Source organism: Aptenodytes patagonicus, chromosome W, assembly GCF_965638725.1.
Source record: "Aptenodytes patagonicus chromosome W, bAptPat1.pri.cur, whole genome shotgun sequence".
In the NCBI taxonomy this organism is placed as follows: Eukaryota; Metazoa; Chordata; class Aves; order Sphenisciformes; family Spheniscidae; genus Aptenodytes; species Aptenodytes patagonicus.
In genome coordinates this window covers 3,665,097-3,682,534 of record NC_134981.1, presented here as the reverse complement: position 1 = coordinate 3,682,534, position 17,438 = coordinate 3,665,097, and the positions used below count along the sequence as shown (strand labels likewise).

General features: G+C 51.0%; 1 protein-coding gene across 4 annotated transcripts in view; it reads left to right on the top strand.

Moving 5' to 3' along the window:
* LOC143171847 (CBP80/20-dependent translation initiation factor-like) overlaps positions 1–15,781 on the top strand; it is a 149,755-nt gene extending 133,974 nt beyond the window's left edge. For all 4 annotated transcript variants that reach the window (XM_076360940.1, XM_076360939.1, XM_076360936.1 and 1 more), the window contains 2 exons: positions 9,280–9,333; positions 11,127–15,781. In XM_076360940.1, coding sequence (XP_076217055.1) covers positions 9,280–9,333; positions 11,127–11,342 — 270 coding nt within the window. In that variant the 3' untranslated portion in view covers positions 11,343–15,781. The remainder of the gene's footprint in view (positions 1–9,279; positions 9,334–11,126) is intronic.
* The last annotated feature ends 1,657 nt before the right edge of the window (positions 15,782–17,438 follow it).

The following is a 17,438-nucleotide window of genomic DNA, read 5'->3' as shown; positions in this document are numbered from 1 at the left end:
TCCCCCACGTCTGAGTCTGCGGTGCAGCATGTAGACGGGTATCCACTCCCCTCCCTTCTCTTAGTGCCTGTTATCTCCTGGGGCCATGCTGTGTAATTTAGCAAAATATTCTAACACGGTAATTAACGTCTGAACTTCAAGAGGGCACTGCCTTTTCACTGTCTCCTTCAGAGGAAGAGAGAGGAAAACCTTCCCGGCTGCAGCCAGATGATCAAGGAGGGTGGTGCTGTTTGGAAAAGAAAATTGTATCTTTTAACGTGGGTTGTTTTGGTTTTTTTTTTTTAATCACTCTCACTTTTTAAAAAGTATCAGCCTTTTGAGTCAAAAAGGGATCTTTGACAGTGTAATGAGATGCTCGGGTTTTTGAGATTATTCTCCTAGTCAGAGAATGAGACAGAATTTTTCCTTTATCGAATGAGCAGAGGCACCAAGGGGGCTAGATCCTGACCCGGCGCCACCGTTCCACCCTGGTAGCTCCATGAGGCCAGATCTGACCAGAGGAAATAAGTCCTCTGTGAAGAAGAGGCCTTACTTTCTCATAAAAGTCTCCTTCTGGTCCCCCCATCTGGTTCTGCAAAAATCAGTGGTTTGGTCTGCAGTCCGGCGGGATTGGGACAAACTGGGAAGTGGTTTGTGGGGGGAAAGGATGGAAGAGGGATGAGGGATGCAGGCATGGGAGGGAAGGGATACCAGGGAAGGAGGGAGAAAGAGGAGACTGTGGGTCAGGGACACGGGAAGGAAGGAGAAATGGGGAGAGCAAACAAGTGGGGAAATGTCGTGGCAATCCAGAAGAGGACTGAAGACCTGGAAGAGCTGGGAGAAAAGTCTGGGATTTGGAGCAAGCGGGATACACTGATGTGTGGGGTGATGTGGACCTTCAGAGCCATGGCAGGAGGTAGCGTGTGGGAGCAGGGGTCTGCAAAGAGGAGGGACGGGCGCGTGACTGTCTGTAGGACCACGCTCCCGGCAGGGATGGCTGTCCCCATGCCTCCGTGCCTGCCGTGCAATAAATAAATAAATAGCCGTGCAAAAAGCTCCCGCGCACGCAGACCCCCGTAGCTGCGCTGGCAAAAACCCTCTTGTGAATGCAGCTTGTATGGGGAAAAAAAAATTCCCTTTGATCGGCATCATTTCAGTCAAAGGGCAGAGTTAAGGTGAAGGAGATCAGGTGTTATTTGGGAGTGGATGAGGACAGACCAAAACGAGGAGGGCTGTGCGATGCCTTTGAGCCCAGCTGCTCTGTTGAGTATTTTATGTGCAGGAACATGTGTTCTTGGAAAGCTACGGGACTCGTTTAGTCCCAGCATTAAAACCGTAATGGCGTATTTTAAATAGGGGAGGGGAAATGCCACCCTTGTTTCTCTGGGACCCATGGAGAAGGCAGAGGAAGCAATTAGGGCAGATAAAGAAATGAAGCTAGATACCATCTCACAGGATGGTCCCTCCTCCTCGCGTGGCTTTGTTTTTCTCCTTCGCCCTCCGTACCAGGCATTGTTAGTTCCCAAAAACCCTTTCAATGGGATGTAAACACAACTATTTGCATCTGCCACCATGCGCTCTCTCCCTCCGCAGAGCCAGGAAAGCGGAGAGCGTCCGGCGAGCCAGGGTGGAGCCCGTCGCAATCAAGCGCGATGGTCTCGCCGCTGTTTCTTTCCATGTTTTGTGTTTCCCCGGGACCCTTGGGATGAGATCACATCCTCCTCTCCCAGGGTTATTATGTCTTCGGCTGGGCAGGATGAAGCCGGTCGTCTGGGTGGCTCGGTCTCCCTGTGCGTGCAGACGGGGTGGCTCTGTCCGTCTATCTCACCCACCTTTGGGTCCTGAAGGTGCACCTCCAGCCAGGGGATGTGTAACCACCAGGCTACTGTTGGATTGCAGTGTCTGGGTTGATGAGTGACCAGATTTTCTTCATCATTGTCTCCTGTAATTGCCTCTTAATGGTTTCCATCTTCGCAGGAATCCCTTCAGCTGTTCCAGATCCGGGGGGAGAGAGTCATGTTTCATGGTTTCCCTTGCCTACAGTGGAAAGGAGTAGGAGGAGTTTCCCACGACTGGGTACAGGATTTTGTTCCTCTGCCCTTAATTCAGTTTGCTGTTAAGTATCTCTGAGTTCCTCAGGAGCCTGACAAGGAGGATGATAACCAACATTTTGGTTTACTCGATGCAATAAACAAACTAACCTCTTCTAACCATCCTCCCAGGGAGTCCTGGTTGGGTAATAGAACAGAAGTCTCCTCCTCAGCTGAGAGCAGCACGTCACTGTAAAAGGAGTGGGTGCCACCAAACAAACTCCTTCAAGGTGTCCAAAATACATTAGGGAAAGTGCCTCCTATGGACACAGCTCTCGACACAGCCGTGCCGGCACAAGCAGCTCCAGCCCAGAGCTCCTTCCCCCCCTGTGCCACCTCCTCTGGGCAGCTGCTTGTGGGACCAGCAGTGACCCATGCTGGTGGCCTCTTCCTAATGGAGCAGCGCAAGTTGCTGTCAGCATGTTCTCACCCAGGCTGAGACCAGGCCACCCCGGTCAGGGAACTGGGAAGAGGGACCCCTCCATGAGATGCATGGGCTGGTGGCACCTTGTGCATATTCAGTGGACATGAAGACTTCACCAGATCCCCAGAGAGGCGTGAGCAGAAGGCCATGCAGAGGGAAGCACCATTGCTAGTGGTTGCAGCCCGACGCAGCCTGCCTCTCCCACCCAGCTCGGGTTTTCGGAGCCCGACAACGTTTTGGAGCACGGCAGAGCCTGTGCCTCATGCAGAGATCAGCACAGGCAGCTCCATAAAGGAGAGGTTTTCCCCAAAACTTTGTGTTTGGGCAACCTCAGCATCAAATGGGAGCTGAGAAAATGCCACTTATGCCTGTGGACTTACTTCTAAAGGGCTTCTGTTTCCAAGTGATGACTTGTTTCTTCTCTAGGGAAAGGTCTCACCTGACCTCCCTAGCTCCCAGGGTACGCCCAGAGAGGGACTCGGTACCCCTTTAGAGAGGGTGGCACTGGCACAGCTTGTTGGTGGGTGCAGGATCAGCCCAGCTGACCTTCTGATGTCCTGGGTCGAGGAGCTGATACTTCTAATGGGAACAGATTGTAGAAATCCTGAAACTGGCCTTGCTGGTGGAGCGTTTTGTAATTACTCATCCCCCACACCCTTGTTTGTACTTTGCATTTTCCCCAGTCTTGGCTGTTTTCACCACCCCATGCCGTGTGACAATAAGAAAAGTGGAGTTGTAGCAATTGCTTGTAGCTCAGAGAAGTGCGTGACTCTCCCCATGCAGAGCAGCCGAGCAGTCCCATGGATCTTATCTCAGGCATCTTCCTTAAAGACTTGCGACAGTAGGTCAATAAGGGGCCGCTGGAAAAGCAGAAAATTACTATCAATGTCTTTCTGCGGAGAGCCTGTGAAGTGCAGCAGAACTGGCTTGTGCTCCCAGGAGGACCCATCTGGCAGACCGCGGGGCTTCCAGGAGGTTTTTGGGGCAGGAGTTCCCCAACTGTGACCACGAAGAGTGCTTCAGAGCCATGTCAGCAGGACAGCACACCCTGCGCCTTAACAGCGCTCCTGGTTGTAGGGGATGATCATAGAACCATAGAATCACAGAATGGTTTGGGTTGGAAGGGACCTTTGAAGGTCATCTAGTCCCACCCCCCTGCCGTGGGCAGGGACATCTTCAACTAGATCAGGTCGCTCAGAGCCCCGTCCAGCCTGACCTGGAATGCTTCCAGAGATGGGGCATCCACCACCTCTCTGGGCAACCTGGGCCAGTGCTTCACCACCCTCAGCATAAAACATTTCTTCCTTCTATCTAGTCTGAATCTCCCCTCTTTCAGTTTCAAACCATTCCCCCTTGTCCTGTCGCTACAGGCCCTACTAAAAAGTCTGTCCCCATCTTTCTTCTAAGCCCCCTTATAAGGGGGTCTCTGTGATGATCCCGACTGCAGAGCTGGAACAGATCCATCTTGTTGAGGACAAAGTCCACCATGGCCCTTCCCAAGGGCTCCTCTGGTTAAAAACAGGACTGGGAAGCACCATCTCTCCTGCACCTTTTCAAGTGCAGTATGTTTATTCTGCTTAAGCTCCGAGTGGCACAAGTAGCTGGTTTTTTCCTTCTTCCTCATGAAAATGTGACTCTGTTTTCACCCATTGCCTTGTTTTACACCAGTGAGCTGGTCGCTACACCTGGATGATGCATTTGCAGCACGTTGGTTCCTCTGCGGTCGTGGTCCACACTCCCCAGGGGGAATACCGGCAGGCACCTCCTCGTGACCTACGCATTAGATGAAAAGCATACCTGTGGGCAGGGACCGCAGAGCGGTTGCGAGGCTGGAGCTTCATGCCCGAGGCTGTCTAGATGTCCATGCGTGTTGCCACCTGGATGGATGAACCTGAGATGCCCGTCGGGGAGCCGGGGCAAGCGGCGCGTGGGCTGCGGTCAGTCCAGCTTTCGCTGGGTCTCAAAGACATCCCAACCTCTCCGTGGCTCTGGGTGGATGTTTTGAAGCTTTCTGTGCTTTCATGCTAGAGTCATCACCAAAGCATCAGAAAACACTGCATGCTAAGAAGTAGTTTGTGGCAAGCGTTGCTTATATGTCATTTTGCGAGTGATATCGTACACAATAATTAGTACTGTGCCTTGCAGGAGAAATATCCTTGCAGCTGGAAAGGATAATGTATGCGTTGGGCTGCTCCCACTCCATTTCCCAGCGAGAATTGCTGAAGAACACAATTAAACCTGCGCGGTTTGGTGATAAGGGACGGTGGGGCAGGTTCTCCGGTCCTGCTTATGGCGTGGGCACCCCTGAGAATACCAAGTAAGCACTTTAGCTTCTCAGCAGCCCAGATGATCTCAGAAAGCAGATAATAAACCCAAATATTCGTGGGTATGTGAATCCCATCAACTTAGCTCTCTGGTTTGCTCCTGGTGGTCTGCATCGCGTGCACGTACGTCCATTGCTGTTCAGGAGGACCAAGCCGATTCTCTCCGTGATGAAGCACAGCTGCAGTTTTGGGGCTTCTTTGCCCCCTCAACCGCCGTTACATGCCCACCCCATGGGGCTTATGATGCTTACCTCTGCAAACATGTAAAGAGCAGCTTTTGGGGCCACGGAGGCCAGGGGAGACTGGTCCCACTAGCATGCCACTGAAACCGGTTGCACTCAAGAGCCACCCTGCAGGGCACTGCAGCTCCCCCACCACACGCAACACTTCCAGGAGCAGACCCTACGATTCATTTTGGGTTGCTTATGAAAATATTTAGCACCCGGAGCCCACCCAGCCACGCTGGCCTCACAGAGGACCTTGCCCAGTGCTCCATCTCTCAGCAGGACACAGAAATTTGGAAGAGGAGGAGCCCGATGTCTTCCACCAGTCTGCAAAGCTGCTAGCCCAGCACCAGAAACAAAAGTGAGAAGCCTTTCGCAACCAAGGTTGGGTATTATATGACTGGCCGGGCAGATTCTGGCATGCAGCCTTCTCTCTTAGGAAATCAAGCAGACTCTTTGTCTGCTTTCCAGCAGGAACTGCTGCTTTCATTGCCCGGCTTCGCCCGATACGGGGGAAACCGGCTGGAGAGCAAAGGGAAGTTTTTCTCGCAGACAGCCCCAGCCTCCGGGGGATGATTACAGGTTAAACCGAGAAGCGTGTGAGTCTCAGCTCACCTGCCCTGTTGTCTGCCTCACGCTCCTTTTTCGACTCCCTCGTCCACGTTCATCAGCCAGTTTGAACCGTGTGGGAACCTGGTGGAGAGGGATCGGATGGTGCCCGTGGTGGGATTTGGGCAGATGCACGCAGCAGGGAGGAGCGGTTATAAATAGTTAAATAAATAATAATTCCAATGTGGGAGTGCTAATTTAATGGGTATAGCATGCTTACATTAAAATATTTTAAGTAAATATGAATTAGATTGCAAATGACGAATGCAACTGGTTGGATTCAGGTTTATGGTCACGTAAGTGCCGGTACTTCAGGGCTGTGATTTCCCTGGAGGTCTCAAACCATTTGCACCATTCTTTCTTGCAGCGCCGTCAGGGCTGACGGGGGGGGTCAAAGAGCTTGGGGAAACACTGTGCTCTTGCTGAAGCAACCACCCTGCTGCTTTGGGGTGCCTGGTGTTCGGATGGGGCAGCCGTGGGTGGGGACAAAGCACCCTTTGAGAAATACATGCAAGATGTCATTGGTGGGTGAGGACATCGATGGCAGGACCCCAGGCGGCACGGTCCTTGCAGTCCAACCCTTACTGTCTGCCTTCAGCAGCAGTTCAGTGCCCATGCCAGGCTAGGGAGAGCAAACTGGGCTCCTTGATCTCCTCCTGTCCCAGCATGCAGGGGTCAGCAACAGATAGCTGGTGCCTACACCCCAGGGAAGCTCCAGAGCCCCCCTCCAGCGTGCTAGAAACATAGCTATGATCAGGAACGTGCAGAGAAACAGTGACATCTTTCTGATCCTCCTGGCTTCAGACCGTTGCACTGATGCAGGTGGCTGACAACCATCTGTGGGCATGGACTTGGACTCTGGTTCCCAGAGCACGAGCAGATCTGCCTGTTGGGCCCTGCTTTGCCGCGCAGGGCCGTGCCTGGGTTTGGTGGGCAGGTTGTGGGCCTCCCCAACCCACATATCACAGGCAGAGGTTGAACTGTGGCCCTTGGGACTGATACCCGTTGGTGCCTCGATGGAGCAGTGGAGCACATGGTGCCTGGATGGACGAGGTGGGGCACATGGTGGCTGGATGGACAAGGTGGGGCACGTGGTGCCTGGATGGACAAGGTGGGGCACATGGTGCCTGGATGGACGAGGTGGAGCACATGGTGCCTCGATGGAGCAGTGGAGCACGTGGTGCTTGGATGGATGAGGTGGAGCACATGGTGTCTCAGCGGATGAGGTGGAGCGCATGGTGCCCTGATGGACAAGATGGAGCACATGCATTCTCCTTGTTCAGCCAGGTCACGCCAGATGAGGTCCAGGAGGGCAGCATGAAGGTAGAGGGTGCCTGCCCAAGTCTGGGAGTAGGTGTCCCTGTTTCATCATAGGTAGATAAGACTATTCCTCATTAGCCAAATATCCAAGCACTTGACAGTGGCATATTCATCCTCACAACCACCTCTTGAGGTAGGGAAGCGTGTCCCAACTCTGCGGGTAGGAAGCTGGGGCAAGGAAAGCCCAAGTGAAGTTGCAGCCTTTCCCTGACCACGTATCCCTGGCAGAGAGCAGGATCGTCAAGGAGACCACGGCAGAGGAAGGGCTGGAATTGGGCCACCATAGGTCCTTCCTAATCAATCCTAACTCCAGTTTTCTTGCTTTAATTTTCACGTTATGTTCTTTACTAAAGAATAGCAAAAATAGGAAAGGTGAATATATATTTAATTTGCAGCCCTGCTTCATGCCATGTTCACAAGCTAAATACGCCAGGAGTTAATTTCTGGACTACTGCCTGTTTATATTTGTCCCTAATTGATATTTTTTTTCCTTGTTGTTGTTGGGTTTAAAATAATCTCATGGTTTTTCGCGAAGAATCTGTGAACTGTTTGTGAGAACTTATCTCAGAGCATGCGGCTTGGGCTTAACTAACATTTTCCAAACAACTCAGCAGAAAGATAAACTGGGGGGGGGATGACGGACTGTTGCATGTCTTCAAAACCCTGGCTGAACCTTTGGCTAATGCGAGATAAAAACCAATGGACCGCATGCTCATCGAGATGCTGTAAACATCGTCTTCAAAGCAAACAAACTGCTGTCTGCTGAAAACAGAAGAGGGTGAAGACAAAACTTTGAGAGCAATGATAATTCCTTGAATTACCTCTTTTTTTTCCCTAGCTGTTTTCCAGCAGTTGTGGAGCTGGTAAACAAATAGGCGTTTATTTGTAAAGGAAACATGAAAAAATGAGAGTGGGAAGGAGAGATGATAAGGCTGAGAATCAGAACTGTGATTTGAACTAAAGGATGTGACTTTGGAGCACATTTAGTTACGCTGAGCAATTTTTATATGGGCAGTTTTAATTAGTCCAACCACTTTTCCAAAGTTTGCCTTTCCCTGATGAATTTCAGATACTAATAAAGCTAGTTTTCCCAATTTTTCTCCTTTTTCACAGTGTTTAGTGCATGCATTCAGCTCCACACTGCACGGAGGGATTAGCTCAGGGCCAGCGAGGCTTGTTCAACCCAAGGTGATGGAGTGGAAGCGGCCATAATTTCAAGTGTTGCCAGCACCGGTGATTTTATCAGCCGCCTCATGGTTTGATAACACTCCAGCTCACTTCGTTGGCTGATTGAGAATCTCAGTGGTTTTTATCTGCTTGAAAAACAACCAGAAAACTGTGTTTTCTCTTGTGGTTTTAGCAAAAAGCCTGAAACGATGTCTTTGTGTGCATGACAAAGTCATAAAGATGAAAACAAAGAAAAATGTGTATTTTTGATCCGGTTTCGAGGGTCCTTGCTTGTGGTTTCAAGGTTTGTGGGGTGAGACGTGCTGAGCTCCTACGCTTTGCCATTGCCAGGTAGAGCTGTTGACCCTCACCGCATGCCCTGAGTCTGAACCGAGAGGGGCGAGCATCTTCCTTCACCATCCCATGCCATGCACAGCAACGTTTTGGGTCTCTTGAAAGTTGCTCATGCTTGCAAGCATCATGTTTGTAATACAAAGTTCATGGAGAGCAGAGCAGGGTTGGGGTTGGTGCACCTAAGACACCATAGTTTCGCTGCAACCCATTGCACTTGCACCACTATATAATCAGGCTAGAAGGAGCCGTATTAATTACGGCGTATTGGAAGTAATGCGTTCCCATCAGGTAATTTTGTGGCTGTGAGAAGAGTGTCCCCACGGGGACTGAGAGGTTCGGTGGTAGGTGGCTGCCTCTCGGGCAGAGCCCTTCCCTTCCAAACAGCCGCTCCCAGGGCCGTGCTGCTTGAGTGTTGTCACCTGATGGTTGTATTTGGTCGCCATGTATGTGAAACGAGTGCGTTTTCTCATTGCCTGCCGTGGGATAAAAAAAAGCAATGTAAGCTAAATAAAATTTATTCTGAAAGCTGTTAATCTAAATTATCTATATTCTGCCCCGCTTGCTGGCTCTCAGCAGCGGATACACTGGTGATACCCTTCACCCCGTGTTTTGTCACTGTTTATCGTAATTTTTTTGTTTTGATAATGTCTTTCCTCCCCTCTTCCTGATTTTCCGTCCTTCCCTCCTGGAAGTGGCAAAAGCCAAGTTGGACGAAGAGATGGAAGAAAGGTCGTAAGGGAGGAGGAGGGCACGCATTTCTCACCGCCTGTGTCTTCTCTCTTTTGCAGTTGTTGCAATCTCAGGATGTGAAGGAAGACGCTGTGCTTTGCTGCTCCATGGAGGTAGGGAAGCACCTGCACCACCCGCCCCGGTCCTCACTGCTTTGCCCCTTGTGTCCTTGGCTGTGCACGTGCCAAGCACCTATTAGATGTTTCCAAACCCAAACAGCCGTGTTGCCTCTTCGCATTATAGAATCATCGAATGGTTTGGGTTGGAGGGGACCTTCAAAGGTCATCTAGTCCAACTCCCCCAACCCTGAGCTCCGTCCAACCTGACCTGGAATGTTTCCAGGGATGGGGCATCCACCACCTCTCTGGGCAACCTGGGCCAGTGCTTCACCACCCTCAGCGTAAAACATTTCTTCCCTCTATCTAGTCTGAATCTCCCCTCTTTTAGTTTAAAGCCATTCCCCCTTGTCCTATTGCAACAGGCCCTACCAAAAAGTCTGTCCCCATCTTTCTTATAAGCCCCCTTTAAGTACTGAAAGGCCGCAATAAGGTCTCCCCGGAGCCTTCTCTTCTCCAGGCTGGACAACCCCAACTTTCTCAGCCTGTCCTCATAGCAGAGGTGTTCCATCCCCCTGATCGTTTTCGTGACCCTCCTCTGGACCCGCTCCAACAGGTCCGTGTCTTTCTTATGCTGAGGGCTCCAGAGCTGGACACAGGGCTCCAGGGGGGGTCTCACCAGAGCGGAGTAAATAAAAGACATCACCGTGAGATAAGAGATGGCCCTTAAGACTCTTAATCACTGGACTTTTGATGCATGTAAAATGGGTGCAAAAAGTTTGGTAGCTGGGGTCCCATCACAAAATTATATCACCTTGTTCCTTCAAATCTCACCCTGCATTTATTTTTTAAGCGCAAAAACACCTGTATTGGAGCAAAAGCTGCCCCGTGGCTCACACAGAGAGGTTTGCTGTGCTCAGCAGCAGCTTTGCAGAGAAATGCTGGTACAAGTGTAGCAGAGTTTTATTAACTTCGCTTTTGGGAAGTGATTGGCCCGTGGGGATGGATGCTTTCCTTGCAGAGAGCGGTTGAAATTGCAGCCTGAATGGCTGAAATTCAGCAAAGCGACAGGCAGCCGAGGAGGAGCGCTTGCATTTTTCAGGTTAGGACTTCGGGGAGCTCTGCGTTCAAGCCCCACGAGCCTTCCGTGACGGTGGACTCATTGCTGTCCACTCCAAGCTTGGACCTTCTCCACTGTGGGACCATCTAGGGCTTATGCTGCTCCATGGAGGCTCTCCAAGGAGTAATTGTTTTAAAAAAACCCTTGGCTGTTCTCAGAGGAGCGGCGGGATGGGTATAAATGCAGATCTCGGCAGGGCAGGATTTGTTATGCATACAGGAGGGCTCTGCTCATTCCGATTAATGACTGGGCGTCACTGACAGCTGTGAATCAGCGAGTAAATGAAGGGCCAGGTAGAAGGCAGGAATACCACATCACAGCCTGCACTTTGTTTTGACAATAGCATGATTTTGAGGTGGGATTTTTTTTTTTTTTTTTTTTTTTTTTCCTTTCCCCAAAAGCAATCTGGCGTTGCCGCCTTTGAAGTCAGTGAGAGCTGAACCATTCGCTCCTCCAGCAGCCCGGTGCGGATGCTTTTGAAAACCTCGCCCTTCGTGGTCGGCTCTTGGAGCCTGCTGCCGGGTGGTTTTGGTTTTCAAAAGCCACGACGCCTTTAACCTTGCCTGCCCGCCCCGCCGCATCGAGCAGGGGAGGACTGGAGGGGTGGAGGGTGTCTACGAAAGCCAGCACGGTGTTTTAATGTCAGAATCATAGAAACATAGAATATCTCAAGCTGGAAGGGACCCCTAAGGATCAATATGCCATGGTTGACCTCTTCTTCTCCTGACAGCTGCAGAGCACCGGCCGGCTGCTGGAGGAGCAGCTGCCCGAGATGATGACGGAGCTGTTGGCGATAGCACGCGACAAGATGCTGTGTCCTTCCGAGTCCATGCTGACGCGGTCCCTGCTGCTGGAGGTCATCGAGCTGCACGCCAACAACTGGAACCCCCTGACGCCCACCATCACGCAGTACTACAACAAGACCATCCAAAAACTGACGGCTTGAGGGGCAGGGCAAGGTGGGGTGGGAAGGGACGAGAAGAAGACATGCACCTTGACGGGATCCGGCGAGAGCTTTTCCGATTCAAATCCCCCGGCAGACCAAACCCCAGCATGCTCGAGAATACGTTCGTGGGGTGGGGAGGGAGAAGCATGTTTCTTTTCCAGCCGCGTCGCCAAGTGCCACCCCTCTTCCCCGCCGTGGTTTTGTTTTAGGGGTTTCTTTTTCTGAACTCATTGCTCAAGCAGCAGCAACGCATCCCGCCGGGTTATTGTTTGGCTTTCGAAAGAAGACGGAGAATTTGGGGCCGGGGTGGGTGGGGGGGGCGAAACAACACGAATCCAAGTGGGGGCTAGTATTGTTTTTACGCCGTCCTCCTGCCTTGCCCCGGCCAACTGGCAGGAGACAGCAGGCAGCAGATGTCTCGGGAGGACAAAGCCAGACACACACTACACCAGACGCTCATAATTGATGGCTTTTGTCGAGCGGGGCTTGCGTTAGGTTCCCCCCCTCCCTCTTGTCTTCAACTTTCTGTGTGTGTCCCCCTACTCGCCACCCCCTCGAAAGCAGATCGGAGAGCGGGACGACTTTCTTATTTGCACTGGGTTTTCTTTTTCTCGGGCGTTTGTATTTTCTTCTTATTTTATTGTATCGTTGAACGGACAATTGCGAGCAGCTCGGAGGCGGGGAAAGCAACGCCTTCCCGCGAGCTGACTAATGGTTTACGTGAAGATGCTGAAGCAGAAGGAGTATTTTAAAGGAGTCCAAAAGCCACTGCAGAAGTAACATAGCCACCATCGTCTTGCCAGCAGCCTCCTCGATGGATTGAGAAACGTGTCCTCTGAGCTGGGAGCTCTAAGAAACAGGGGATTCTGTGGCTCTTGCTGTTCAAGTCACCGTTTATCCCTCAGCCACTATAACCCCTTTATTTTTTTTGTAAGAATTTTTTTTGTTTCCACTGAAGGAGTGCTTTATTGTAATTACTGTCATGGTTGTAATTATACATTTAAATCCAGGCCTGTTATAGTCGGGCCTAATAATGTACAGGGCGAGGGAGAAATGAAGGTTTGATGTTCTTCTTTGGAGACTGGTAAAGAGAAGACAAGCAATGTATGGCAAAAAGGAGGAAAAAAGAAGAGGGAAAAAATAGGAAAAGCCAAAAATAGAGGTTTTGAGCCTGGCTTCTAACTAGCTGAATTTGCTATCCAGTGTTTCCAGGTGTGCGGTGTACAGGAGCGGCTCTGTCCCATGGTAGGTGTAAGTGGCACTGTGTCTTCGAGGGATGGATGACGTGTTCGGAGGGGGAGAGTTTGCTCGGGGATCCCCGGGTTGCTCCAGGATCCCCGGGTTGCTCCATGCCGGAGCATCCTGAGGGAGAGGGCGGCTGCAGGGGGGGATGATGGCGAGATGCCGCCTGGGCGAGGAAATGCCCGGAGGGCGAGGAGGCTGGTACGGAGGGACGCACCACGCTGTTGCATCGCTCCCGGAATCATGAACAAGACTTGGTGGTCTCCTTATTTTCTTGTCTAGTGATGCTTTTACCTACTAAATCACTTCTGGTGCTTGTTTCGGTGAAGCCTAATGGGGGTGCGAGCTGCCCCGTCCCATCTGCGCAGTGGAAGAGGAGCCAAGGAAGGCACGATGCCGGCAGCCCGTCCCATTTTCTTCCCGTTACTCAATTTACTTTCCTTTCCCGGTGATAAGAAGAGAATTTATGCCGCGGAGCCGGCACACACGGACCCCGGACCAGGCAGGCTGGGTTCGAACTCAGCAGCTCAAACCCCTTTTTCCAAGCAAAGTGTTGAATTTCTGGTGGCTTGTAGAGAAGAGAGATGTCACCCCAACCTCTTTGGATGTGCAGTATGTTCTCGGGTGCCTTATGAATGTGTTGGTCTGTCCGCAATGGGGAGGAAGCTTTTGCTGCAAAATTTTAAGGGCAGAAATTTTCAGCAGAGAATGCGTTGCAGGAGATGAGAGTCCTGATGCTGCGGTTCAACATTATTTGAATTTTCATCTGGTTGTCTGCTGATAAGGTTTCTAATCCACACACGGAGCAAGAGGAGCGAGCTGGAAACAGGAGGTTCAATTTTCTTGTCTACCCAGAAAGCAGCAAAATTATTGCTGGATGCGCTGGACTTGTCTGGAAAAATTAATTTCTGCCTCGTGGATTCAAGCCCGGGAGCTTCACGTGGCGACGGCGCCTCGCGTTGGGTCAGCTCCGTTAGTAGCGATGGGGTTTGATAGTATTAAGGAGCAGCTGAACTTGATTAAGGCGGCAAAGCCGCTGAACTTAAGGCGGCAAAGCCCATCAGTATTATAAGGCTCAGGGTTGCGCCCGTTGCTCTTGGCTTCTCCTGCTGCCTGGTTTCTCGGGGAGCGGAGGAGAAGGGGATTTGACACCCATCGCAGCGTGCCCAGGCACGGCATCAGTCTTCTGGGAGAAGACCTGAAAACCAGTTTTGTCTCGATTTTTTCCGCCCCCCCCCCCCCCGAAAGAACAGAAATGTCCTATAACGGGGGCACAGCCTGATGGGTCGGGGTGCCAGGGATCCTGCCGGCAGCGATCCAGACCACCGCTCCGGCCCCTGCAGCTTCTCCCTTCCCCCGGAATTTGCTCTCGGGATGTAGTGAAAGAAGGAAAAAAAAAAAAAAAAAGAAAAACCCAGAGGATTGGAGATTTTGCTTCTAAAAACCTGAATTTTCACCCATCAGCGCATCAGGAGGCATTCAGAGGCGAAGTGTAAGCCACGTGGCAGAATTTCTGCTTAAACATTTCCCTACCCCTACCAGCCATGAGGGTTTATTCAGTTTTCCCGTTGGGGTGCAATCCTGCAACCCCCACCGACCAGGCTTGGCCCATGACTTTCCCCTCCAACACCAGGATTTCTCCCACCGAAGAACTTTTATGTGAAATCCGTCAGTTTTTTTAATGTCTTGCCATTTATCTCCGCTGTTACCGTACGTTCGTCCAGCCATTAACCGCTTTGGTACGTCAGCCGCTCCGTTGAGACGTGAGAATCAAAATGTTGACCAAAAATGGGGTTTCTTTCCCTAAAAATTACGTGCTGCCAATGGTATCTTTCTGAAGTCCATCAGTAGGAAGCCGGCGGGCACATGGCGTCATTCACCATGGTACTGTCTTGGGAAAAGAGGTACCACGAGGTCATTTGACGGGGCAGGATGGGGAGCAGCGCTGGGAAGTTTTGGGGATTCCTGGTGAGAGCACCTCGGGATGTCATCGAGTATTTTCTTCTCTTTTTTTGGCTTGCTTCAGAAACGGTCGCCAAAGAGGGTAATTCTACAATGTGTATTTTTGAAGGTGTCAAGCCACCGGCTACGTCTCCCCAGATTAGCCAGATTCGATCTTCTCCGCTCAATAAAAGTCTCCGCATGGGGTTTTAATATATTTTTCCCCATACGGCTGCGTCAGCAAAGGGGAAAATAACCTCCTCGGGCCAAATATGTGTGGGGCCAAACCTCGGGCTGGTGTAAAGGCGAGTGGCTGGAGCACCTGCGGAGGAGCAGTGCTCTGCACCGCTGCCGTGCCGGTCCCCCTTCGGATGCGGAGCAGCTTTGCCTGCTCCCTGCCAGACTCCCCAGCACCTAATTCACCTCATTCCCGGTGGAATTATTTCCAAACTGAGGATTTTTGCTACCCGCCAAGTGATTTGCTCTGTTTCCCCGTGAGGGATTTCACCCCTGTTTGGAGAAGTCTCATGTATACGGAGGTGAAATGAAAATGGGGGAAAAAAAGGAAAAGTAAGTGATTTGCTTGGTTCCCTTCTTCCCCCGAAGGAGATTAATTAGTATCTATTCTTGGCATGACTGATGGCTTTGAAGGAAAACTTGTCAGAATAACTTATGATTTATTTTCCTGCTTATTTTTATAACATCCCTCACTTGGAAGTCTCTCAAAATCTTAAACACGATTTTTTTTTTTTATTTAATTGCCCCGCTGGGTATTTTATGGCTTTACACTAATTTTGCTCTTCTTGGTGTTAGCTATTAGCCAGTCCGGAGATACTTTCAGTATTTTTCCAGGAGAAACAACACTAAGGGTTGCGAAGTCCACTGCCGATAGCCAAGGGAGCTGCGGTGTCCTGCAGAACACGGAGTTAACGCTAGCAATTCATTTTTTTTTTTTTTTAATGTATTTATTTGCATTTGAAAAAGCGACATTTTTAATTTAATCATATTTGTTAAACTAAGCGCTTTAAAAAAAAATTTTAAAAATTAAAAAAAAAAAAGGAAAAAGGTTTTGGGGAGAATAAAGACTAGATATTCATACTAGAGAAAACACAAACTCATCGTTTCAGCATTTCAGAGACTGTTAAAACAAGGGAGCTAATAACTCTTTGTGGCAATTCAGTCTTTGTTTATAGAACATCCAGACCCACTGTATGCTATAAAATGCATCATCTGAGTAATAAATGTTTAAAGCTTGACATTTCCCCATCTCTTTGTGGGTACGCGCTATCACTAGTGGTGGTCTGGGAGAGACCTTCCTTTTGTTTAGGACGGAAGAAAAGGAAGATAAGGGGGGGGGGGGGATATCCCTAATGGTGTCTGCTGGGCAACGTAGCGGAGGGACGGATCCTTCCCTCTGTGGGGATGGCTCAGCCCATGCTCCTGGTGCCAGGTCGGATCCTGCGCGGTGCTGCGGCTCCGGTTGGGGTTGGTCCCTCTCCCCATCGCTTCTCGCGGGGGGTGAGGATGAAGGCCGTGGGAGCGGTGCAAAGGGTTTGGAGGTCCACGGGTGAGGGATTGGGCCCCTCTCCTGGCTCTGCCTCCGCAGCCACCCGCTCCCCTGCTCCCTTGCCACTGTCCCAAGGGGATTTGCCGTCTGGTTGTGTCCTACCTCAGCTGGACCTGGGTGTCCGTTGGAGGACTCCCCATCTATCACATCCATTTCACCCAACGCTACAGCGTGCGGCAGCGCCGAAGGCTCGCAAACCACTTCTGCCTTTTACTCCATTCAGCCTGCTAACAAAAAAAACCAAAACCAGTTTTTCTAAGAAGTCCCCTCTGGAAAACCCTTCTCTAGCCCAAATTAATTTTTGGCTAATTGAAATGCGTGCGTTGGCCCGGGAAGCCACGCGGGTTCACTGGAGGTGAGTGGTTTGTGCCCGTGTGTCATCGGGCTCCAGCCAGAAAATTGGAGGTGAAATGGGTCCTGCTTTTGAAGAAGTATTCTTGCAAAATGCTGTACGTGACCGTGCGCTCGGAGCTCACCACAAAGCAGCTGAGCTGCAAAATAAATACAAAAAGGAGGCGGAAGAAGGTGGAGCCGTGGCAGAGGGATCCCCACCGCTGGCTGGGAGCTCAGCTCATTGCTGTAAGGCCGTGAATAAATAGATGAGGTGTTAAAATGAGGTGCAGGCCACTTGCAACCAGTGCAAGTCACCCAGCGCTCCATGCAACCCCCTATCTGCTTAGGGAAAGAGCCTTGGGTTTCTTAAATGCTTCCTGACTTGCGCTGCTGGCTTTCAGGATCACCTCCTCTTGCATCTCCTAGAAGCTAGAAATTAACCTTAAAGTCCATGCAAAGAATTTTATACGAGTTTAACTCAATTTGCCAAAGAGCTCGCTTTTTCTGCTCTTCTGAAGCCTGCAGTCGAGGTCTCGGCCATCATAAGCAACATCCACGTTAGGTAAATTAGACATAGCCAAGGTCAGGTGGTGGGGAGTGACCCGTGTCCTTAATGTGACCGAGTTGATCCATGATGCTTGCTTTCCTTTTTCATAACCCCTTGTGTTTTATTTGCCCCCGAAAGCCCATTTCTGCTGCAGCTCCCCGGTGCGGCACACCCAGGCTGGGTCCCCTGCCCAGGGGACAACCGTGTCCCCACACCTGATCTTCTCCGTACTGACACGGAAGGTAGATGACGTGACCTACCAGGCAGCGTTACTCGTGACGTGGGGCATCACCTGATCCATCCTTCTGCCCCGAAGCAGGACCAACCGCACCGGCACCCTTCCTGGCGGGGTTTGTCCAACCTGCTCAGAAAACCTCCGGTGATGGAGGGCAGATTGCCCGTTGCCTCCCCAAAATGTCTGGTGATGGGCAACGGGGTCATTCCTGGATGATAGCATAGGGCTATA